The 25,397-nt window shown below is 39.6% G+C and overlaps 1 protein-coding gene across 4 annotated transcripts in view; it reads left to right on the forward strand.

The window, feature by feature from the left end:
• ZSWIM5 (zinc finger SWIM-type containing 5) overlaps positions 1-25,397 on the forward strand; it is a 187,398-nt gene that overhangs the window by 37,660 nt on the left and 124,341 nt on the right. Inside the window, exon 1 of one of the 4 annotated variants that reach the window (XM_084958269.1) lies at positions 15,058-15,115. Within the exon in view, the coding sequence (XP_084814395.1) occupies positions 15,079-15,115 (37 nt within the window). The 5' untranslated portion in view covers positions 15,058-15,078. 4 annotated transcript variants of the gene reach the window in all.

Genomic DNA, 25,397 nt, shown 5'->3' on the forward strand with positions numbered 1-25,397 from the left:
AAGTTAATTTGGCAGTTCTGTATCATTTGAGTCAAATAAAAAGAGATAGTATAGCGTGGTGATAATAGCATGGACCTTAGAATCAAAACGATTAGGACTCAAATTCTCTATGTCGAATAGAGAGCCCAGAAATAAACCTGCACACAGACGGTCAATTAATCTTTGACAAAGGAGGCAAGACTATACAATAGAAAAAAGACAGTCTCTTTAGCAAGTGGTGTTGGGAGGGTTGGACAGCCACATGTAAATCAGTGAAGTTAGAACACATCCTTGCATCATACACAAAAATAAACTCAAAATGACTTAAAGACTTAAATATAATAGATGATACCGTAAAACTCCTAGAAGAGAATATAGGCAAAACATTCTTTGACAAAAATTGTAGCAAGGTTTTTTAAGTCAGCCTCCCAGGGCAATAGAAAGAAAAGCAAAAGTAAGGAAATGGGCCTAATCAAACTTAAAAGCTCTGTACAACAAAGGAAACCATAAAAAAAAACCCAAAAATAATCTACAGTATAGGAGAAAATATTTGCAAATGATGTGACTGACAAGGGCTTGGTTTCCTAAATATACAAACAGCTCATGCAACTGAATAACATAAAAACAAACAACCCAATAAAAAAATGGATAGAAGACCTAAATAGACACTTCTCCAAAGAAGACATATGAGGGTCAACAGGCACATCTTGCTAATTATTAGAGAAATGGAAATCAAAACTACAATGAGGTACCACCTTGCATCAAAGATGCTCATCATCACTAATTATTAGAGAAATGCAAATCAAAACTATAGTGAGGTACCACCTCACACCAGTCAGAATGGCCGTCATTAGTAAGTCCACAAACAGCAAATGCTGGAGGGAGTGTGGAGAAAAAGGAACCCTCCTGCACTGTTGGTCGGAATGTAAATTAGTACAACCACTATGGAGAACAGTATGGAGGTACCTTAGAAAACTATACATAGAACTACCATATGACCCAGCAATCCCACTCTCGGGCATATATTCGGACAAAACTTTCCTTGAAAAAGACACATACACCCGTATGTTTATTGCAGCACTATTCACAGTAGCCAAGACATGGAAACAACCTAAATGTCCATCGACAGATGATTGGATTAAGAAGATGTGGTATAGATACTCAATGGAATGCTACTCAGCCATGCAAAAGAACAAAATAATGCATTTGCAGCAACATGGACAGAACTAGAGACTCTCATACTAAGTGAATTAAGTCAAAGAGAAAGGCAAATACCATATGATATCACTTATATCTGGAATCTGATGTATGGCACTAGTGAACCTTTCCACAGAAAAGAAACTCATGGCCTTGGAGTATGTATGTACTTGTGGTTGCCAAGGCGGAGGGGGAGGGACTGGGAATTTGGGGTTAGTAAATGCAAACTATTGCCTTTGGAATGGATAAGCAGTTAGATCCTGCCGGATAGCACTGGGAACTATATCTGGTCGCTTATGGTGGAGCCTGATAATATGAGAAAAATAATGTATATATTATGTATATGTGACTGGGTCACTTTGCTGTACAGTAGAAAACTGGCAGAACACTGTAAACCAGCTATAGTGGAAAAAATAAAAAACATTTAAAAAAATTTTTTTTTTTTTTTTTTTTTTTGTCTTTTTGTCTGTTGTTGTTGCTATTTCTTGGGCCGCTCCCGCAGCATATGGAGATTCCCAGGCTAGGGGTTGAATCAGAGCTGGAGCCACCCGCCTACGCCAGAGCCACAGCAACGCAGGATCCGAGCCGCGTCTGCAACCTACACCACAGCTCACGGCAACGCCGGATTGTTAACCCACTGAGCAAGGCCAGGGACCGAACCCGCAACCTCATGGTTCCTAGTCGGATTCGTTAACCACTGCGCCACGATAGGAACTCCTAAAAAAATTTTACAGATTGGAGTTCCTGTTGTGGCTTAGAACCCGACAGGTATCCATGAGGGTGTGGGTTCGATCCCTGGTCTCACTCAGTGGGTTAAGGATCCAGTGTTGTCCCAAGCTGTGGTGTAGGTTGCAGATGTGGCCTATGCCTGTGGCTGTGGCATAGGCCGGCAGCTGCAGCTCTGATTTGGCTCCTAGCCTGGGTACTTCCATATGCTGCAAGTGCGGCCCTAAAAAGCAAAACAAACAAACAAACTAAAAAACTGCAAATAAATGTAGGAGAGTGTGTGAAGAAAAGGGAACCCCCCTATACTATTGGTAGGAATGTAAATTGGTACAGCCACTGTGGAAAAGAGTATGGAGGTTCCTTAAAAAACTAAAAATAGAGTTGCCATATGATCCAGCAATACCACTCCTGGGTAAATATCCAAACAAAACCATAATTCCATAAGATAATATGCACCCCAATGTTCATAGCAGTGCTGTTTGCAATAGCCAAGACATGGAAGCACCCTAAACGTGTGTTTAAACATACACACAATGGAATATTACTCAGCAATAAAAAGAGTGAAATAATACCATCTGCAGCAACATGGAAGGACCTAGAGATTATCATCAAAGTGAAGCAAGTCAGAGAAACGCAAATATATGATATCACTTATATGTGGAATCTAAAATGTGATACAAACAAACTTATTTATAAAACAAATGGACTCCCAGACATGGAAAACAAATTGAAGTTATCAAAGGGGAAAGGGCATGGGGAAGGGATGGATTAGCCGTATGGGACTAACAGATACAAACTACTGTATATCAAATAGATAACAAGGTCCTATAATACAGCACAGGGAACTGTATTCAATATCCTGTAATAAACCGTAATGGAAAAGAATATACAAAACTATATATAACTCTGAATCACTTTGCTGTTCACCAGAAACATTGTAAATCAGCTATATGCTTCAATGAAAAAAAAAAAAAAAGGATAAAAAATAAAATCCTGTCAACATTGGTGCAAAAAAATCCAACTGTGTCACTTCCTAGCTTCTTCGTCTTGGTTAAGTTACTTCTCTTTAGGCAACCGCATCCTTGTCTCTAAAATGACGTTATAATATCTACCTCTTAGAATCGTTCTAAGGACATTTAATGAGAGGCTACTATATGCCAGCCTCTGGTGCTGCATGCACTATCTCATTTATATAAGGGAGTATATGCTCCCCCACCTTCTTGTATAGTTGCGTTTTGAAGGTGGAGTAGAAGAATTCTTTGCATACTGGAGGGGTGGGGAAACGAATATGGGAAGGAAATTCCAAGCAGAAGAAATTAGATGTACAGCTTGCAAGCATAAAAGAATGTGGCGTGTTTGAGAAATCATGAGCATAGCATGTGTGAGAAGGGAAAGCATGAGAGTTGGGAATTGAGAGGAAATGTAACTGGAACTCAGATCATCAGACTCCTTTCTCAGGAGTTGGGCTGCATCCTGTAAAGTAGGTAGCACAAATTCACTTGTTTTTGGGGGGAGCCCCGCAGGTAAGGTAACCGAGTGTATTGCACTGGGGAAGGACGATGATAAACTGGAAATGACAAACACACATGCCCCGTCTTACCTGGGTGTTTTCTCCTGTGCTCTAGCACGGTTTTGCTGTGTGGAAATTTGGGCCAAGTGTTGCCCAGTTTTCTAACTTTTAAAAGTGAAGTTATGTATCCGTATTTTTAATGTGAAATCCTTGTATTTTCAGAGCATCTGTGTGTGGGGGAAAAACCCTTCATCTTCATTCCTTACTCAACGCATAGGCTGTCGGTCTATGGCCTCTGCTGTAGATAGCTGGGAGGCTATATAGGCTTTTTAAGAACAAGGGTGGCCACATGGCCAGATTTGATTTTGAGATCCATCATTCTCGCCTCATGGTGGAGATTGTATTGGTGAGAATAAAGAATGAATGTAGAAGGGCTATTGAATAGAAAAAGTGAGAGAAAAGAAGTGGGTAGCCTAAGGTAGTGGCACAGGGCTGGAGGTGGCAGTGGGAGTTGAATCAAAGAGACCATTTCAGTGCAGTGCTTTCCAGCATTTTCACTTTCATGGACCACTGCGGATTTACTGTTTAGATGGATCGATGTCTTGCAAGCAAGCTATATTTATTAGTAATCGTATTACCATAAAAATTTAATTGCCAAGTATAAGTGCCTGTAGACATCATTATGCCTACTGCATTTAAGTTGATGCAATCCTAGTTCATAGTAAACAAAACAAAACAAATCTAAACCTAAGTCGTAATTAGCTTTTGTAATCTTAATGTAGGTATAACTACAATGAGGAAAAGTGAGTGTATATACTTTTTATTACTACTCAAATTAAATCTAGACAAAGAAGGGAAGATAAATCAAATATACTTTGAATCAGGAGAGTTCTGATTTTCTAATCAGTTCATTATGTCAGTCTCAAACATTTTGGTCTCAGGACCTTTTTACATTATGAAAAATTACCGAGGCCTCCCCAAAAGCACTTGTTTATGTGGGTCATATCTATCAATATTTACCGATTAGAAGTTAAACTTTAAACGAAGGGCCTGTTTCTCTCTGAGAAAGTGACGTTTATGCTGAGCTCTGAAGAATGCAAAGCATATAATCTCTCAGTGTTTTCCAGTCAGTTTGGCAGATGAATCATTATTTCAGTTAACTCTCTAAATTGGAAAATATGAAGCCCAGACTAGTCACAGAAACATAGGAAAAAACCTGACTAACATACTTGGGCAGCAGCTATAACAAATACCTAATATTTACTGACGCTTACTACATGCTGAAAGTATTCTGTGCTCAGGGCATCATAAGCTTATCTCATTTAATTCTCACAGCAATGATATAAAATAGATATTATTATTATTTATTATTTTCACTTTACAAGTGAAATTTAGACGAATTAGCTAACTTGTAAACTAAGGGGACAAAATTCAGATCCAGAACCTGAACTTTTTTATAACAACAAATAATATAGGGACAGAAAATAATAAATCACATTCTGTACGCATAATAACAATTACAGTAATTACCATAACATATACTAATCTATAGTAAGTTATTAGCACAACTCACGTTTAAAGTATTATTAACATGTTGAAGTTATTCCCTAAAAATACTTTTGGGTTAAGCCTATTTTTCTTTTTGACCACACTTGTGGCATGTGGAAGTTCCTAGGCCAGGGATTGAACCTGTGCCACAGCAGCAACTCAAGCCACTGCAGTGACAATGCCAGATCTTTAACCCACTGAGCCACAAGGGAACTCCAGGTTAAATCTGTTTTTATATGTGAATTTCTATAAGAGATGAAATACAGCTAACTCTGGTATAGATAGGATTCAGTACAATTGTATTGCAATAGCATGTCATTTAAATTTTCTACATGCTATAACAGATGACTCAGCTCAACACAATTTGAATTTTCACCCTTTTCAGATGAAATTTGAGTTTTTCACCTGTTTCTTTTCAGTTTCACCTCCAGATGAATTTCATTTCATTTGACTACTTTTAGGTTCAGCCTTGTTTTGAATATACTACTGAACTAGAATAATAGACACAGTACTCACTTCCCAGGAACCCTAATTTTTTCTGGTCTTCACTATTGCAGTGATTTTTACCATTGTGAAAATTCAAATTTTTATAGAGTTTTGTAGTATAAGAATTGCAGTTCAGCTATTTAAGGCAGCAACTGCCATATTATTGTAGAATTAAAGTCAGAAAAGAACGGAACTAGCATTTATTGAAAACCTTTGATATGCCAGATATGTGATGATATAAATCATCACAACAAGCCTATAAAGCGTAAGCGTTATCTCTGTTCTACAGATGGGAACATGCCCTCGAAGTTAAATACCTTGCTCAAATTCTAGTTATAGGTAGCGTCAAGATTTAACTCCAGGAGTTCCTGTCGTGGCGCAGCGGTTAACAAATCCGACTAGGAACCATGAGGTTGCGGGTTCGGTCCCTGCCCTTGCTCAGTGGATTAACGATCCGGCGTTGCCGTGAGCTGTGGTGTAGGTCGCAGACGCGGCTCGGATCCTGCGTTGCTGTGGCTCTGGCGTAGGCCGGTGGCTACAGCTCCGATTCAACCCCTAGCCTGGGAACCTCCATATGCCGCGGGAGCGGCCCAAGAAATAGCAACAACAACAACAACAACAAAAAAGACAAAAGACAAAAAAAAAAAAAAAAAAGATTTAACTCCAAATCTGTTTGATTTGAAAGAGAGACGTTCTATAAATTACTTAAAAACTGTAGGCAATTCAGTCAATAAATCCTTGTCACTTGGGATGATATTTGCCAAACAGATGCTTAACTAAGGATTGGCATCTAATACTTACCTGGCAGGGGAGATACCATGATCACGAAGATTGGTATCTAAGAGAGAAAAAGTCTGAGCAATTCAGTAACGCCCAGTGTGATGTGGGCAAAAGGTGTAAACAAACACATCACCAAAGATTATGCTATGCAGATGTCTAGTAAACATATTACAAAGCACTCAGCATCGCTAGTCATCGGGGAAATGTAAATGAAAACCACAATGAGATAGTTCACTCTATGCCTACAGAACGGCTAAAGTTTAAAAGCTGTCAGGCAATGAGAAGTCTTATACATCCTTGGTGGGAATATACACTGGTATAGCCACTTTTGGAAAACGATCTACAGATTCACTTACGCCACGATCCAGAAATTCCACTCAAGTATTTACTCAAAATAAATGAAAGCACATTTCAACAATATCAACAAAAAACAATGTACAAGAATAGTCATGGCTTTAGTTGTGGAAGCCCCCAAACTGCAGCCAGCTTGTTGTACATGAACAGAAGAATGGCTACATCAGCTATTATCCTGCAGTGGGTACTACTCAGCAATAAAAAGAGGAGACTCCTGATACAAGCAACAACATGAACAGAGCTCAAAAATATTATGCTAAGTAAAAAAGCCTCACTCAAAAGAGTACATGTTGTTTGATTTCATTGCAGCAAGTTCCATTAAAAAAAAATCAGCACAGTAGTTGCCTCTGTAGGGGATTGACTAGTAAGGGGCATGAAAAAACTTTCTGGGGTGATGGAAAGGTTCTAGATCTTTGATTTTTTTTTAATTGTTCATTGCAAGTGCAATTCATTTTTATATATAGCATGTATAATTATGTACATATAAAGAAGTATAACTGACTTGTATATTGATCTTGTAACCTTGCTGAACTTGTTTATCTCTAGTAGATTTTGTGTAGGTTCCTTAGGATTTTCTATATATAAGATCATGCTCTCTGTGTGTAGAGATAGGACTTTTACTTTTTTCCTTCGGTTTGGATGCCTTTCTTTCTTTTTTTTTTTTTTTTTTTTTTTTCCCTACTTGCCTTTTCTCGGTTACCTTTGCCATCTGGTTCTAGTCTGTTCAACCTTGGTATAATTAACTGCCTTCTGGGTATGTCCACTTGCTTATCTTCTTATTAGATCATCCAACTCACTATGTCCAAGACTGAAACTCATCTTTTTTTGAATCAAAGTCTTCTTCTGGAGTCCACTGTCTTGGAAGTGATAACATCTAACTAATTGTTCACCCGGGAAACAGAATCATCCTTGACTCCTCTGTTTTCCTTACCCATCATATCTAATCCACCACTAAGTCCTTATGGTCCTGCTTCCTAAGTATTTCTTTTTTTTTTTTTCTTTTTTTGTCTTTTTGCCATTTCTTGGGCCCCTTCTGAGGCATATGGAGGTTCCCAGGCTAGGGGTCAAATCGGAGCTGTAGCCGCCGGCCTACACCAGAGCCACAGCAACGCTTGATCCGAGCCGCATCTTCGACCTACACCACAGCTCACAGCAATGCTGGATCCTTAACCCACTGAGCAAGGGCAGGGATCGAACCCGCAACCTCATGGTTCCTAGTCGGATTCGTTAACCACTGCGCCACGACGGGAACTCCCCTAAGTATTTCTTGAATCAGTCTAAAACTTACTCTTCCTACTACCACTACCCTTGGCCAAGCTATCTTGTTGGGATCATTGCACTTACTTAACTGGTCACTCCAGAAGCAACTCTTGACTTTCTCTTACCTATTCTTCACATTTCTGTCAGCATAATCTTTCTGAAAAGACAAATGGGATATGTCACGGCCCTACTTAAAACTTCCGGGGGAGTTCCCGTCTGGCTCAGTGATTAACAAATCCGACTAGGAACCATGAGGTTTTGGGTTCGATCCCTGGCCTTGCTCAGTGGATTAAGGATCCAGCATTGCCGTGATCTGTGGTGTAGGTCACAGACGTGGCTCGGATCTTGTGTTGCTGTGGCTGTGGTGTAGGCCGGTGGCTACAGCTCCGATTCGACCCCTAGCCTGGGAACCTCCATATGCCGTGGGAGCGGCCCTACAAAAAAGCAAAAAGACAAACAAAAAACAAAAACAAAAAAAACCTTCTGATGGTGTCCTGTTCAAGTCCAGCATGGCTTACTTCCTGTTACTTTTTGTATAAAGATCAAAATACAGTCTGCAAGGCCCTGCAATTAATGGCCTCTGCCTACTTTCCTGGACATTGTTACACAGGCTTTCTTGAACTAGACACCTATTGAACTTAAAGTACCAAAGGGCAGGGATCATATACCAGTGAGTACTCAGGGCCTGACGTGGTTAGGTACCAATAAGTATTAATTAGTTAAGCAAGTACAGGTTATGTACCAATATGGAGGTGGATATGTTGATTACCTTAGTTGTGATGATGGTTTCAGGTGTGTATGTCGGGACTTAGTCAAACTTAACACATCAGAACGTAACCTATTGTATACTTTAAATAGGTACCATTTATCACATGGCAGTTTTTGCTCAATAAAGTTGCTAAAAAAAACGGCTGTTCCTTTTTAGGGTCTTGGCACATTCTTTTTATCTGGAATCTTCTTTTGCTCTTCTTTGCTCACCTGATTCCTACCTATTCTTTAGTCTTTGCTTACATATATTTCCTCAGGATGAAGCTTGGAATCCCCTTCGCATCCCATTAGATTAGGTCTCCCTGTTATAATATATATCCTGTACTTTCCTTCAGAGTATTTCTCATAATTATACATATGTATGTAATATTTGTTTAAAGTCGTCTTTCCCCCTAAAGCTTCATGAGGTTTGGGACCCTGCCTTTTTTTTTTTTTTTTTTTTTTTTTTGTCTTTTCTAGGGCCACTCCTATGGCATATGGAGGTTCCCAGGCTAGGCATCTAATCGGAGCTGTAGCCACTGGCCTACGCCAGAGCCACAGCAACTCGGGGTCCGAGCCGCGTCTGCGACCTACACCACAGCTCACAGCAACGCTGGATCCTTAACTCACTGAGCAAGGCCAGGGATCGAACCTGTACCCTCATGGTTCTTAAATATTTGTTGACTAAATTAACATAAAATATGTATCCACTTATTTATTATACACATATCCTTTGAGCCCCACCAGGAACCAGGTACTATTCCAGGTTCTGGAGCTACAGCAGTGAACAAAACAGACCAAAAAAAAAAAAAAAAAATCTCTGCACTCGTGGAACTTATATTTAAGGGTCAAGATACATACAGAGGGTTAGGTGGTGGTAAATGCTCTGGAGGAAAATAAAGCAGGAAAGAGGAAAAACTGGTGCTGAGGCATATAGGGTATTTATCTCATTGCCCATAGTGACATACAGGTATTAGAATCTGGGCAAAGAGGGATGATCTAGGCCTTCTGGACTCTTTGTTGGGGCCTGAAGGGGATTATGAGGTTGGTCCTGAAGGTCTCAAGGCAGTTAGTTTAAGTTATGCGTGTCTAGCAATGGGAGGAACAGGAATCCTCTGGTTCATCCTGTGCTGGTGATGTGAAAGTTGTGGTGTTTTATCTAGAGCACATAGAGTGCTGGGTGTTTCCCTTGATTGCCGCTGATAGATTCAGAAAGTACCAACCATCCGCAAGATCCTGCGGGAAAAATAACAACAATCTACCTGGCTTTCCTCTCTCTGCTCTCAAGGAACTCACCATCTAGTTGGCAAGACGTACATGTGGAAAAGTAATTATGCTGTAAAGCAGAATGTAGTTAGAGTAATAGCGGAGTAAAAACGTACCGAAGGATTGACGAAGGGGAATAATTGCAAGGGGTGTGGGGGCACAGGGAGTTGCATGGTAAAACCAGGTAGAGGAAGGACAAGATTTGAGCCAGCAGAAAGGACAGGAAGCGCATCTTAAGCAAATGAACATCATTTGGATGCCTTTGTTCTACCCCCAAACTCAGCATACGTGTAAAGCCAGTCATTTCCCACAAGCTCAGATCTTTCTTCTCATTGCCTTGTTCGTGGTCCTTCTCCCTCATCCTCAGACTGCACCTGTTGTGACCCCCTTTGCGTCTCTCTCCCTCTAAAATAACAACCACCACAGCGACTGCCATTGCAGTGAGCCAGACTCTGTGCCAAATCTTTTACATACATGATGCAGCTGGTATGATCTACTTCATAAAACTGAAAGTGAAAATGCATTTCTCTTTTACTCTCTAAATTAAAGCCAGTCTAAGGCCCTTTACGCTATATTTAGCAGAAAATCAATATCACCCTTCCTCACGGAATATCTGAAATATAGACATTTCCCTTTCCACTGTGTATCTGAAAGCTTCAAAGGGTTTGTTCAGTCTAAACAGAAGATATATCTGATTCCCACTTCTAAGCAGGGGCGAATCTTTGTGACTCCCTGGTATGACTGTTGTGCTTTGTTGCTAAGTGGTGCAAGTGTCAAATACTCTCTTCCATCACCTGGTGCTGCTGGCCCCCAAACAGCAAAATTTCACTGGCAAGAAGCTTTTGGGGAAAGCTGTGAGGGCCTCTAAATGACAGTGATTCCGTGGACAGAGTTACTCTCGGTGCTCAGCTGACCGGGGCTACCCTCGCTATGCACCTTTAGTTTCCCGATCCTTTCAGCCGTGCACCCCAGTCCATTCTCTTCTGAGGCTCTATTGTCACAGAGGGGTTGTGCCTAGCTGGGTTTGAGGCTACTGTCGGTGCAGAGCCCACAATCAGTGTCTTCTTTGAGACTCCCTATGCATTAAGCAGTTTTCTTCCCTACCATCCAAATATGCCAAGGCCTCTTACCGAGTCTCTCCTAGAAAGTCTTGGTTTGTTTAAGCCAGTTAATCCTCCCAGGTAACCCAGGGGTGGAGGGAACTAGACTGTGGTATATCTGTTACTGAGTCTCAAGGTATTTTGGTAAACTCGAATTAAGCAAATCTTCCTGCGTTCTTGATATTTACATAAGAATTAAAGTACTGTTTTTAAGGATAAAGGTCAGTTTCTAATACAAAAAATGTCACCTGCAATTCTTTTTTTTTTTTTTTTTTTTTGTCTTTTGTCTTTTGTTGTTGTTTTTTTTTTTTTTGTTGTTGTTGTTGCTATCTCTTGGGCCGCTCCCGCGGCATATGGAGGTTCCCAGGCCAGGGGTTGAATCGGAGCTGCAGCCACCGGCCTATGCCAGAGCCACAGCAACGCGGGATCCGAGCCGCGTCTGCAACCTACACCACAGCTCACGGCAACGCCGGATCGTTAACCCACTGAGCAAGGGCAGGGACCGAACCCGCGACCTCATGGTTCCTAGTCGGATTCGTTAACCACTGTGCCACGACGGGAACTCCTGCAATTCTTAAGGTTTGATGTACATAAGATCTTTTGGATTGTTGCCCACGAGTGCCCCCAACTCTAGTAGTGATTGATTACACCTGAGATGAGGCCTAGAGAGCAGCATATTTTAACAAGTGCCCTTGGGAAATACTGAACACTGTCTCACACTCTTGCACTTGATGCCACTGTAATACGGGATTCCTTGTCCTTGACCTCCCTCCTTCAAGCCTTCTTCATGCCTCATGCATGTACATGTTTATATATCTGTTTGTACACTATCCTTTCACATCTTTCTCTGTGTTTTTGGGGGAGGTCATTTCGCCAGACCTCTCTGCATCCTTTAAAACTATGCAGGTGTCACCTCTGTGAGTTCCAGGCAAGGAAAAAAGGACTCCTTTCTTGTGTGTTTATTTTCATCAGATTGTAAATTCCTTGAGGTCAGGGACCGTATAAGGAGGAAACAAGTGACAGCAGGCTCTTAACTATTCTCAGAAATAAGATAGAGCCTAGAGTAAGTGATGTTGAATTTGAGACCTGAAGGTTGAATAAGGGTTAGCCAGATGACGAGATATGAGGAAAGTATCTCAAGTGGAGAGAAGCGTGTTTGCAAAATCCTAGAGGTGAGCGAGCAACATGTTTGAGTCTGAAAGAACTTTAGTAATTGAAAAGTTTGGCTAGGGTCACATCAAAAAGAATCTTGCAAGAGTCTTCAGCCAATTAGAAAGGGAACTGTTTGGAGAAAGAGTTAGAATTAGGGCAAGAGTAGCGGTAGGAAGAGTAGGTTTTAAAAAACTCTAAGCTGTTAGGAAATACTGTTTATCTGGGCTCATGGAACCCATGAAAAGAGTGGTTGGAAAACAGTGACCATGACTTGATGATTGGTTAGGACCCCTGGTAAGGTAGCAGTTGGAGACAAGGATGGCTGCCGGGTTCTGGCCTTACGGTGGTGCCATTTCTACGGTAAGGGAACTGGAGAAGGGAGGGGAGGTATTCGATTGGTTGAGGGCAGTGTTGGGTGGGAAAGATGTTAAGTCTTCACCATGTTGAATTCGAAATACCTACGAGACTTCCAAGTGTAGATAACAAGTGGAGTTTAGAGGAAAGAGGAAGAAGTTTGATGCTGAAAGTGGGAGAGCAGAGTGACAGGAAACAGTAGGAATGTCTGACAGTGTCATGGGCCCAAATAGAATTGGTGAACCTGAATTTTCAAGAGCACCAGTCGACCTAACTGTGTGATTTTTAGTCTACAGTGTTTGTCAGGCTGGGTGCAGGTATGGAGAAGGTGAATTGGTTTAGGATGAAGTTTTTGCCAGGTAGTTGTCAGTAAAGATAACTTATTTTGAATATTTTGTGTGAATGGAATCGTACTATATGTGACCTTTTGTGTCTGGCTTCTACCTCTTAATGTTTTTAAGGTTCTTCTAAGATGTAGCATTGTGCCTTTTTATGGCTGAGTCATATTACATTGTATGGGTTATACCACAATTTATTCATCAGTTGATGGACATTGGGTTATTTCTGCCTTTCAGCTATTATGCATAATGCTGATATGAACATTTTTGTACAGGTTTCTGGGGGATATATATTTTCATTTCTCTTCAATGTATAACCTAGGAGTGGGATTGGTAGTCATACGCTAATTCTGTGTTCAACTTTTTTTGGGCTGTGCCTGGGGCATGTGGAAGTTCCTGGACCAGGGATGGAACCCGTGCTACAGCAGCGACCCGGGCCACTGTAGTGACGATGCTGTGTACTTAACCTGCTGAGCCACAAGGGAACTCTTCACTGTGGTTTTGATTAGTTTTATTTGGTTTTCCTAGTGATCGATGGTGTTAAACATCTCTTCATGAGCTTGTTGGCCATGCGTGTATCTTTTTTACAGCAGCTTTTCTGTGGTAGTCTAAAAGTTCTATCATTAATTTGTCTGTTTTAAATTTTATGGCCGTACCCACGGCATATTTCTGGGCCAGTGACTTAATGTGAGCCACAGCTGTGGCAATGTGGGGTCCTTCAACCCAATGTGCTGGGATGGGGATCAGACGCATGCACCTCTGAGGCCACTTGAGCCGCTGCAGTCGGATCCTTAACCCACTGCACTGCGGCAGGAACTCCTCGTTTGTCTTTTAACATGATTTATATGGGAAAATGAACAAAATATTGTTTTGTAAAGAATTTTAAAAACTTGAAGTAAGTTTATTACACAGATACATATCATTTTTCAATATAAACAAACATTAACTCTTAATTTTCTATACTCTCATGTTGGGCCTTGGATAAGATTTACTTGTAAGATTTAACTCATACAACTCTTTTATATGTTCTTTTATCCTTAAATTCTTGATTTAATTTGATTACCTTAATACATTTTGTTGGAAAGATTTTAAAAGACTGTATGTTCAGTCTCCTGTTTATATAGATATTGCTATGTAGCATGTGCCAATATGTAAAATTACTTTTACCCGTAAATTACATATTTAACATGGTCAAGTGTTTATGTATGGCTTAGTTTATTCTTTTTTTTTTTTTTTTTTTCTTTTTGGCATGTAGAAGTTCCTGGGCAAGGGTTTGAATCCGAGCCACAGCTGTGACCTATGCCACAGCTGTGTCAATTCCAGCTTCTTAACCACTGTGCTGAACTGGGGATTGAACCTGTGCTGCCACAGAGACAACACCAGATCCTTAGCCCATTGTGCCACAGTGGGAACTCCTATGTGTGCCTTATATGAGCATCGTCACTCCATAAAGATTTATGCTAAATTGTATATTCAGTTGATGACATTTATCTTTAAGCCTGGTAAATTAGTGTTTGTTTTCAGTTAGCCTTATAGGTTATTGTATTTGTAACAATTACATATTTTGAAGAGTTTGGGTTTTTGTCACTCCGCTAAGCAGGGAAGTGGTATGCTGATGCAAATTGAAGAGAGAAAAAAATTAGAATAAATACTATAAGTCAAGTACTATAAATATTATAAGGAAAAATGTCTATTTGGTGTATTATAAAAGCTTTCAGTGTCTACCTTTGACCAACAAGGGGCTTCTAAACACTACCTATCCAAGGAAGCTATCACTGTCTATCGCTTTGTCTGCTCCTTTTAGAAGAACCTCATGATGCTTTAGGATACGCAGTTAGCAAAGCTTTGGATCTCACAAAAGCCTGAATACATCTTTGATTGGTTATATATTAAAGGAAATAGCCCACAGCATGGTGCCAGACAAGTGTAGAGCCCAACCAATTTGATCCTTAAGCAGGGAGAAGAATTCTATTCATCATTAGGCGGTTAGGTTGTAACATGTTGTAATTATTTCAGCTTAAATTGGTTAAAAGCCTTTTTTTTTTTCAGTAAAACTTCTCTTCTAAATTTTGGGGCAAGAAGACCGTTTTCATTTTGACGACCTTTCCTGCATTATGTTTGTCTTCAGGTTCTCCCACCCTACCCTGTGGCCTCCTCTGTTTGCTGTTTGAATCATAATGTGCATCTGGAGGGGTCCGGATCGTGTGACTGACTGAAGTGTTTCTTGTCACTTATTAACATTCTTTGAATATCTAATTTTGACATAGTATCTGGCTTTATCATGGGGGAACTTGCTCCTGCTCTTGACTGTTTCAGAGGTGGGTGAATATGCACAATTGCTTTTCTTCCTTTTCCATCTAGACACAGTTTTTTTGTTTTTGTCTTCAGTTACAAAATGGAACAAAGAGTGACAGCCACGTTGGGCCTTGACAGGGATCCTTTTACTTGAAGGCCCACTCCTATAATGAGTGATTTTTTATTCAAGTGAATATTCATATATTTCTCGGGCTCTAATTTGTGTGAAATGACAGCCTGCAGACCATTTCATTTGATTACACTCCCTTCACCTTCATTAGCTTTTCTGTCTCTTTAAACTCTAGACTTGCCACATCCATCTTGACCCTCCCCCACATCTCTCTGTTTGTATTTTCTTTCATTGCAATTTTCCTCTTTTCTCTTCTGTGGGCATTCACAGATTGTTTTTGGAGTTCATTAAAAAGGGAGTGTGTTGTCTGGGTAGAAAATTACATTTGCATGCTTGAGAGAGGCCTAAGGGTTTTTGTGGGGTTTGGCAAGGATCCTGGCTTTTTTTTTTTTCTTTTTGGGAGGGAGGAATGAGAAAACAGCGTAATAATAAGAAGGGATTTTTGGACAGGAGAAAAGTAAGAGTTGTTGAGGTGATTTTTCTCCTCATTTTTTTCCCTTCCATGTGATATACATCTAGCTGATTTTCTTCTCTGTTTTTCTGCATGTATAAACCACTTGACTAACAATGGAAGAGATTGCAGACCTTTCTGAGAACTGGTTTTGAAAGCATGGGAGAGTTCTGCAGAGCAGAAACCTCTCCGATGATGGTAATTGTACATTCTCTAGTGAAGCTGGCAAGTTGCAATATGTATACATACATATAAATTTTCCCCCTTTTCTTCATGGTAATTAGAGGGGGTTTTATACAGGAAAATTGTTTCTTGAATTAATATGACATTTCATTTAAACGGGTATCCACATAGACGTCTAGTCACATTTTGAATTAAAACTTCCCACTTTCAAAATTTGGATTTTCAGGTATAATATGTAACCCTTTTTGAAGTTGATAATGTTTTTTCTTTTTTAATTAAAGATGTTGTCATGTGCTACTTAGAACTTGACATTTGTATGCATTGGGACAGGAGGAAACCGTAGAACGTTTATAATAAAAGGACTATATTTTATAGCAGTGAAAACTCAGAAGGCGATGGCTGAGTTCATAGTTAATATCAGAAATGTGGGTGGTACAGGTCTGAGGTTATTCACATGGTTCAGGAGTCATCAGGGAAATCAGGAATTTACTTTGTCCTGTGTTAGATAGTCATAGGAAAATAAATCGATTTATTATAGAGCTGACCAATAGAGCTGAGTCTTTTTTTTTTCCCGCACCACGGCATGTGGATCACACCTGAACCATGGCTGTAACCAGAGCCATAGCAGTGACAGTACTGGGCCCTTATCCTGCTGAGGCGCAAGGGAACTCCCAAATATTTTTCATTTAATACTGACTATCCTCCATATACCCTTCTAGGGACTAGGACTAAAAAGGTGAGTAAGATATAACGTTTGTCTTCAAGGGGCTTATAGTCACTGTGACTGTGTATATTTGCAACTGTGTACGTGATATCCATAAAATCTGGAAACAGATACTTTTATATATATATATATATATATATATATATATATATATATATATGAAGATCTGTATCTATATCTATATATAAAAGACCCATGAAGTCCTTGATGAAAGGTATATTTGTCTGTTTCCAGACTTTAAGGTTACCATATGATGATGTGTGTGTGTACAATTGCTTATAGTTATATGTGCCGAAAAAAAGCCGTATGCAAAATAATTTGGACTAGGTCATCACCTTTCCATTCTCTGTTGGAGAGTCTTGTTGGCGTATAAGCATACTTTTTTTCTCACGTCTTAAAAAAATCCCTAACTCTACTGACTTCTGTCAGCTATTGTTCTATTTCTTTCCCTTCCTCTGTACGCGTGGACTCCAATTTCTCTCCTTCTGTTTTCTCTTAAACCCGTTTCTATTCCACATCTGTCCTCGTCAAAGTCACTGATGCCCTCCACGTGGCTAATGGTCATTTCTCAGTCCTTGTCCAACTTGACGCTCAGTAGTAGCCGACACGGTTGATTCCTCGATTCATTTTCTTCACGAGGTTTCCCGGATACCACATCCCCTTGGCTTTTCTCCTACCTTGTTGGTACTTCCTTCTTGGTCTCTTTTGCTTGTTCTTCCTCTTCTCTTTTGTTCCTCAATTTTAAGAAAGTATTTTTCAAAAAAATCACACAGGACCTGTAGTATATAGCACAGGGAACTCTGCTCAGTATTCTGGGATAACCTATGTAGGAAAAGAATCTGACAAAGAATGGATATGTGTATATGTATAACGAAGTCACTTTGTCGTGCAGCAGAAATTAACACAACAGTGTAAATCAGCTATATTTTAATAAAATATTTTTAGAAAATGTAAAAAATTACATAGAAAAAAAATGGACTGTTCATTCTTTTGATGTATAGAGGTCTGTGAATTTTAGCAGAAGCATAGATTTGGGTAACCAGTACCATAATCAGGATATAGAACGGTTCTATTACCTCAAAATCTCCCTCATGTCAGCCCTTTACAGTCACACTTTTATCACCTGAAAACTATGGCTGTTCTCTCTCATCACAGTTTTGTTTTTTAGAGATTATCATGGAACTATAACTTTTCTAGACTGGCTTCTTTTACTCAGTGTAATGCCTTTGATATTCTTTTAAATTGTTGCCTGTATCTTTCGTTTCTTCCTTCTTTTTGGTGAGTGATATTCTTTGTACGGATGTACGGCAAATTGTTTATCCATTCCCCTGGTGTAAAGGACATTTAGGTTATTTCCGTTTTGTGTTGTTTTTGGCAGTTATGAACTGCTGTAAACATCGATAATCAGGCTTTTGTGTAATGCAAGTTCCTTCTCTAGGGAGAAATTTCTGGATGATATGGGAAGTACGGGCTTATAAGAAACTGCCAAATGCTCTTCCAGAATGGCTGTACCATTTTCATTCCCACTCAGCAAAGCATGAAAATAAGGTTGTCGTTCTGCATCCTCACCAGCACTTGGTATTGTCAGTATTTCTTTTCTTTTTTCTTATTTTGTTAATATTTTTTACTTTATCCATTTTCATAAGTATGTTTCTCATTATTTTAATTTGCATTTCTGTAAGGGCTAATGATACTGAACATCTTTTCATGGGCTTACTTGCCATTTGCATGTTTTCTTTGGAGAGATGTCCAAAACTTTTGCATAGCTTTAAATTTTGCTCTTTGTTTTCTAATTTTGAGTTTTGAGAGTTCATTATGTATTCTGGATGCAAGTTCTTTGTTGGATATGTGCTTTGCAGATATCTTCTCCCAGTCTTTGGCTTGTTTTTCCATCCTTTTAACAGTATTTTTGAGAGCAAATTTTTTTTAACATTAATAAAGTCCAGGAGTCCTGTCGTGGTGCAGCAGAAATGAATCCGACTAGGGACCTTGAGGTTGTGGGTTCAATCCCTGGCCTTGCTCAGTGGGTTAAGGATCCGGCGTTGCAATGAGCTGTGGTGTAGGTCACAGACTCGGCTGGGATCTGGCCTTACTGTGGCTGTGGCGGAGGCCAGCAGCTACAGCTCCGATTAGACCCTAGCCTGGGAACCTCCATATGCCGTGGGTACGGCCCTAAAAAAGACAAAAAGACCAAAATAAATAAATTAATTAATTAATTTAAAAAAGTAAAATCCAACTTAGCAGTTTTTTTCTTTTGTAGATTGCACTTCTGCTGATACATCTAAAAACTCTTTGCCTAACCCCAGGTCACAAATATTTTCTGCTATGTTTTGTTCTAAACATTTTCTATTTTGCGTTTACATTTTGAGGTAATCTTTGTACAAAATGTGAAGTTTAGTTTATGGTTCTTTTTTTTTTTTTTTGCATGTAGATGTTCAGTGTCCAGCCCTCTGGTTTTTTTTTGTTGTTTTTTTTTTTTTTTTTTTTAGGGCTGCAGGTGTGGCATATGGAAGTTTCCAGGCTAGAGGTCAAATCAGAGCTGCAGCTGCTGACCACAGCCACAGCCACAGCAACGTGGGATTTAAGCCTTATCTGTGACTTAAACCACAGCTTGGGGCAATACTGGATCTTTAACCCGCAGATCGAGGTTAGGGATCGAACCCGAATCCTCATGGATACTAGATGGGTGCATAACCTGTTGAGCTACAGTGGAACCTCCCAGCCCTTAATGCTGAGAAGACTTTTTTCTCCATTGACTTGCTTTTGCATCTTTGTCAAATATCACTTGATCATATTTTTGTGGATCTATTTTTAGATTCTGTTCGGTTTCATTGATTTATGTGTCTGTCCCTTTACTATTACACAGTATTACTGTGTCTTTATAGTAAGTCTTAAAATCAGTTAGTGTGATTCTTCCTATTCTTCCAGAGTAGTTTTAACCATTTCCATTTCCTTTGAGAATCAACTCATCGGTATATATTTTAAATTAATTAATTAATTAAATTAGTATTATTTTTTTAAGCCGCATCCACAGCATGTGGAAATTCCCAGGCCAGGGGTCGAATTTGAGCCACAGGTATGTCACATCTGAGGCAACACTGGACCCTTAACCCCCTGTGCCACAGTGGAAACTCTTGTATATATATATATTTTAAAATTCTGTTGATATTTTGATTGGTATTATATTAAGCCTGTATATAACTTTTGGGAAAATTGAAATCTTTAGAATGTAAATCATCAATCTGTGAACAACAGTAAGCATCTCTGTTTATTTAGGTCTTCCTGGACTACTTTCATCACTCTTTTATAGTTTCCCTCATACAGATCTTGTACATGTTCTGTTAGACTTATACCTCATGTTTTACTTTTTTGAAGTTATTATAATTGGATATTTAAAAATTTTTTAATTTCCATTTGTACGTTGCTAGTATAAAGAAATTTGATTTTTTTCGTACGTTGACATGTATCTAGGTCCTTGCTAATTGCACTTATTAGTTCTAGGAGTTTTTTGGTGAATTCTTTGGGAGTTTCTATGTAAACAATCATGTCATCTTTGAATAGTTTTATTTCTTCCTTTCTAGTATGTATACTATTTCCTCCCAGTTTTGTTGAGATATAATTGACGTACAGCACTGTAAGCTTAACGTATACAGCATAATGATTTGACTCATGTACATCATGAAATGATATCACACTAAGTTTAGTAAATATCCGTCATCTCATATAGACATAAAATTAAAGAAATAGGAAAAAATATGTTGTGCTAAGAACTCTTAGGATAGATGCTCTTTTAACTGTTCTCACATATAATCTTCATCAGTGTTAATTACATTTATCATGTTGTACATCACATCTTTAGTACATACTTACAAGTGTAAGTTTGTACATTTTGACTGCTTGCATCCAGCTCCCCCTCACCCATTCCCTGCCTCTGGTAACTACAAATCTGATCTTTTTTTTTTTTTCTGTGAGTTAATTTGCATATTTGTTTTTTTGTTTTGAAGTATAATTGAACTACAACACCATGTTAGTTCCTGTTATGCAACATACTGATTTTTTTCCTTATACATTTCTTTTTTCTTTTTTTTTTTTCAGCCACACCTGCAGCGTATGGAAGTTCCTGGGCTAGAGAGTGAATCTGAGCTGGAGTTGGGACCTATGCCACAGCTGCAGCAATGCTGGATCCTTAACCCACTGCACCACAGTGGGAACTCCTATACATTTCAAAATAATCACAGTGGTAAGTCTAGTTTTGATTCCTCACCCTTCAAAGATAATACTTAGTTACCAACCGTATCCCCCACAGGTACCTTTCCTACTTGAAGCTCCTTTATTTTGCTGCTGGAAGTTTGTACCTCTTTATCTCCCTCACTTGTTCCTTCCACCCCCGCACCAGGTGGCCGCCTGTTTGTCCTCTGTATGTATAACTCTGTTTCTGTTTTGTTGGCAGTTGTTCATTTGTTTTATTTTTTTAGAGTCCACCTGTAAGTGAAATCATACAGTATTTGTCTTTCACTGTCTTACTTATTTCACTTAGCATGATATCCTCTAGGTCCATCCAAATTGTTGCAAATGGCAAGATTTAGTTCATTTTATGGATGAGTAATATTCCATTGCATGCATGTATATATCTGTATAGATACATATACGCAGTACCTTCTTTATACATTCATCTGTCGATGCTCACTCGGATTGCTTCCGTTATCTTGGCTATTGTAAATAATGCTTCAGTAAACACAGGGGTGCATATGTCATTTCCTATTAGTGTTTTTGTTTTCTTTGAATAAATAGGAGTGGAATTGCTAGGTCATATGGTAGTTCCATTTTTATGTTTTTGAGGAATCTCTATACTGTTTTCCATAGAGGCTGCACTAATTTACATTCCCATCAACAGTCCTCGAGGATTCTTTTTTCTCTAGATCTTCACCAACACTTGTTATTTGTTGTCTTTTTGATAATAATCATTCTGACAGGTGGGAGGTGATACCTCCTTGTGGTTTTGTTTTGTGTTTCCCTGAGGAGTAATCATGTTGAGCATTTTTTTCAGGTGCCTGTTGGCCCTTTCCAATATGTATGCTTTTTATCACATTTTCTTATCATATTGCACCAGCTAAGACTTTCAGTATGATGCTGAATAGGACTGGTGAGAGTATCATCTTTACATTCTTGCTTTGTTCTGGATTTTAGGAGGACAGCACTGAATCTTTCATCATTTATTTATTTATTTATTTATTATTATTATTTTTTTGCTATTTCTTTGGGCCGCTCCCATGGCATATGGAGGTTCCCAGGCTAGGGGTCGAGTCAGAGCTGTAGCCACTGGCCTACGCCAGAGCCACAGCAACGCAGGATCCGAGCCGCGTCTGCAACCTACACCACAGCTCACGGCAACGCCGGATCGTTAACCCACTGAGCAAGGGCAGGGACCGAACCCGCAACCTCATGGTTCCTAGTCGGATTCGTTAACCACTGCGCCACGACGGGAACTCCCAGAATCTTTCATCATTTAGTATGATTCTAGCTGGAGGATTTTTGTAGACAGCGCCTTCATCAGGTTGAGGAAATTTCCTTCTATTCTTACTTTGCTAGAAGTTTTATTTCATTCTTTTTTAAAATCATGAATGGCTGTTGAATTTTATCAAATGCTTTTTTCTGTATCACTTGATACGATCATTTTAAAAAGTCTAGACTGTTAATATGGTGGATTACAAAGGTTGATTTTCAGATATTGAAGCAGCCTTGCATTTCCAGGATAAAGCCCATTCTGTTGTGATATATTATTCGTCCGTATTCAATATAATAACTTTTTTTTTTTTTTTTTACCACCTCCTGTGGTATGTGGAAGTTCTCAGGCCAGGGATTGAATATGAGCTGCAGCTGAGATCTACACTGCAGCTGCACCAACACCAGATCCTTTAACCCACTGTTCTGGGCTGGGATTGAACCCCAACCTCTGCAGTGACCCAGGCTGCTGCAGTTGGATTCTTAACCGGCTGCACCGCAGTGAGAACTTCAGTATATTATCATTTTAATGAGAATTTTGTGTCTATCTATGGGGATATTGGTCTGTAGTTTTCTTCCCTTTCTCTCCTTTCCTTATCTTCCTCCCTCCCTTCCTTTCTCTGATTTTGTTTGGTTTAAGTACCAGGGTAATGCTGGCTTCATAAAATGAGTTTGGAAGTATTCCTCCCTGTTCTGTTTTCTGGAAGAAATTTTATAAAACTGGTGTTATTCTTTAAACATTTGGAAGAATTTGCCTGTGGAACCATCTGTCCTTGGAGATTTATTTTTCGAAAGATTTTAAATGGCACATTCACTTTCTTTAGTAAATATAGGACTACGGGACTCATCTATTTAATATTTGGTGAATTTTGGTAGTTTGAGTTTTTGAGAGAGTCATTTATTTAATCAAATTTGTTAAATTCGTGTGGAGGAGTCTCTGCTGTGGTGCAGTGGGCCAAGGATCTGGTGTTGTCTCGGCAGTGGCTCGGGTCCACAGCCCGGTGCAGTGAGTTAAGGATCCAGCGTTGCCACAGCTGTGACATAGGTCTCAGCTATGGCTCGGATTTGATCCCTGGCCTGGGGACTTCCATATGCCATGTGGCCAAAAAAATGTTGAATTTGTGCATATAGAGTTATCCCTAATCATTGTTTGTTATCCTTTTAATGTCTTCATTGTTTATGGTGATAATCTCTTTATTAAATTGGTAACTTGTGTCTTTTTTTGTCAGTCACGGTAGAGATTTACCCCACCCCCTTTTTTTAATAATGATATTTATTTTTTCTATTATAATTGGTTTACAGTGTTCTGTCAATTTTCTACTGTACAGCTAAGTGACCCAGTCTCACACACACACACACACACACACACACACACATATTCTTTTTCTCACATTATCCTCCATCAGGCTCCATCATAAGTGACTAGATAGTTTCCAGTGCTAGACAGCAGGATCTCATTGCTTATCCACTCCAAAGGCAATAGTTTGGAGTTCCCGTCGTGGCTCAGTAGTTAACGAATCCGACTAGGAACCAAATGCAATAGTTTGAATCTGTTAACCCCAAACCCCCAGTCCATCCCACTCCCTCCCCCATCCCCTTGGCAACCACAAGTCTGTTCTCCAAGTCCATGAGTTTCTTTCCTGTGGAAAGGTTCATTTGTGCCATATATTAGATTCCAGATATAGGTGATATCATATGGTACTTCTCTTTCTCTGACTTACTTCACTTAGGATGAGGGTCTCTAGCTCCATCTATGCCTTTTTTTTAAATTTTTTAATCTTTTTCTAGTGTTTTTCTGTTTTTTAAACTCACTAAGAGATTTTAGTGAGATTTTTCTTATCTTTCTATTATTAATTTCTAATTTAATCCTAGCATGACCCCAAAACATACTTTGTATAATTTAATTCTTTAAAAATTGTTGGAGTTTCTGTTGTGGTGCAGTGGAAATGAATCTGACTAGTATCTATGAGGACTCGGGTTTGATCCCTGACCTCGCTAAGTGGGTCGGGATCCAGCATTGCTGTGAGCTGTGGTGTAGGTCGCCGATGCAGCTCGGATCCCACATTGCTGTGGCGTAAGCCAGCAGCTGTAGCTCTGACTTGGTCCCTAGCCTGGGAACGTCCTTATGCCATGGGTGTGGCCCTAAAAAGCAAAAAAAAAAAAAAAGTTAAAGTTGGAGTTCCCATTGTGGCATAGCAGTAACAAACGAGTACCCATGAGGATGTGGGTTCAGTCCCTGGCCTCGCTCAGTTGGCTCAGGATCCAGCATTGCCATGAGCTGTGGTGTAAATCACAGACGTGGCTCGGATCTGGTGTTGCTGTAGCTGTGGTGTAGGCTGGCAACTGCAGCTCCAGTCGGACCCCTCGCCTGGGAACTTCCATATGCCCCGAGTGTGGTCCTAAAAACCAAAAAAAAAAAAAAAAAAAAAAAAAAAGTTGAAGTTTATTTTATGGATAATGCCCTGGATAGGTATTATCTTTCTGAATGTTCCACATGTGTTTGGAAAGAGTGTGTTTTGCTGTTGGGTGATATTTTATAAATCTCAGTTCCATCTGGTTGGCCGATGGTGTTATTCAGTTGTCTCTATCTGCCCGTTCTCTCTACTGTTCTATTTATTACTGACGGGAGAATGTGGGACTCTCTGATCATAATCGTGAACTTGTGCCTCTCTCTTCAGTTTCTGCTTTGTGTATTTCGAAGCACTGACGTTTGGTGAATACACATTTAGGATTCTTATTTTCTTGTCGAGCTTACTCTTTTGTTATTCCATAATATTTTCTATATTTGTGGTATTTGCTTTGTCCATAGTCTACTTTGTCTTGTAGTATTATAGTCATTCCAGGTTTATTTTGATTAAATGGTTTTTTACATAATGTATATATTTTCCATTCTTTTGCCTTTTTTTGGCTGCACCTGTAGCATATGGAAATTCTCAGGCCAGCGATGGAATCTGAGCCACAGCTGTGATCTACACCACAGCTGTTGGCAGTGCTGGATCCTTTTAACGGCACTGTACCAGGCCAGAGATTGAACCCTTGCTGCCTCAAAGACAATACCAGATCCTTAACCCACGGTACCACAGTGGGAACTCCTCCATTCCTTTACTTTTAATCTTCTTTTGTCATTATGTCTGAAGTGAATTTTTTTTTGCTTTTTAGAGCCACACCCGCAGCACATGGAGGTTCCCAGGCCAGGGGTCTAATCGGAGCTGCAGGTGCCGGCCTACACCACAGCCACAGCAACATAGGATCCAAGCCACGTCTTCGACCTACCCCACAGCTCACAGCAATGTGGAATCCTTGACCCACTGAGTG

Source organism: Sus scrofa, chromosome 6 (genome assembly GCF_054392235.1).
Source record: "Sus scrofa isolate SSC_HxYL_T2T_F1_AM1 chromosome 6, Sscrofa_HxYL_maternal_Yorkshire_Landrace_v2.0, whole genome shotgun sequence".
Classification (NCBI taxonomy): domain Eukaryota; kingdom Metazoa; phylum Chordata; class Mammalia; order Artiodactyla; family Suidae; genus Sus; species Sus scrofa.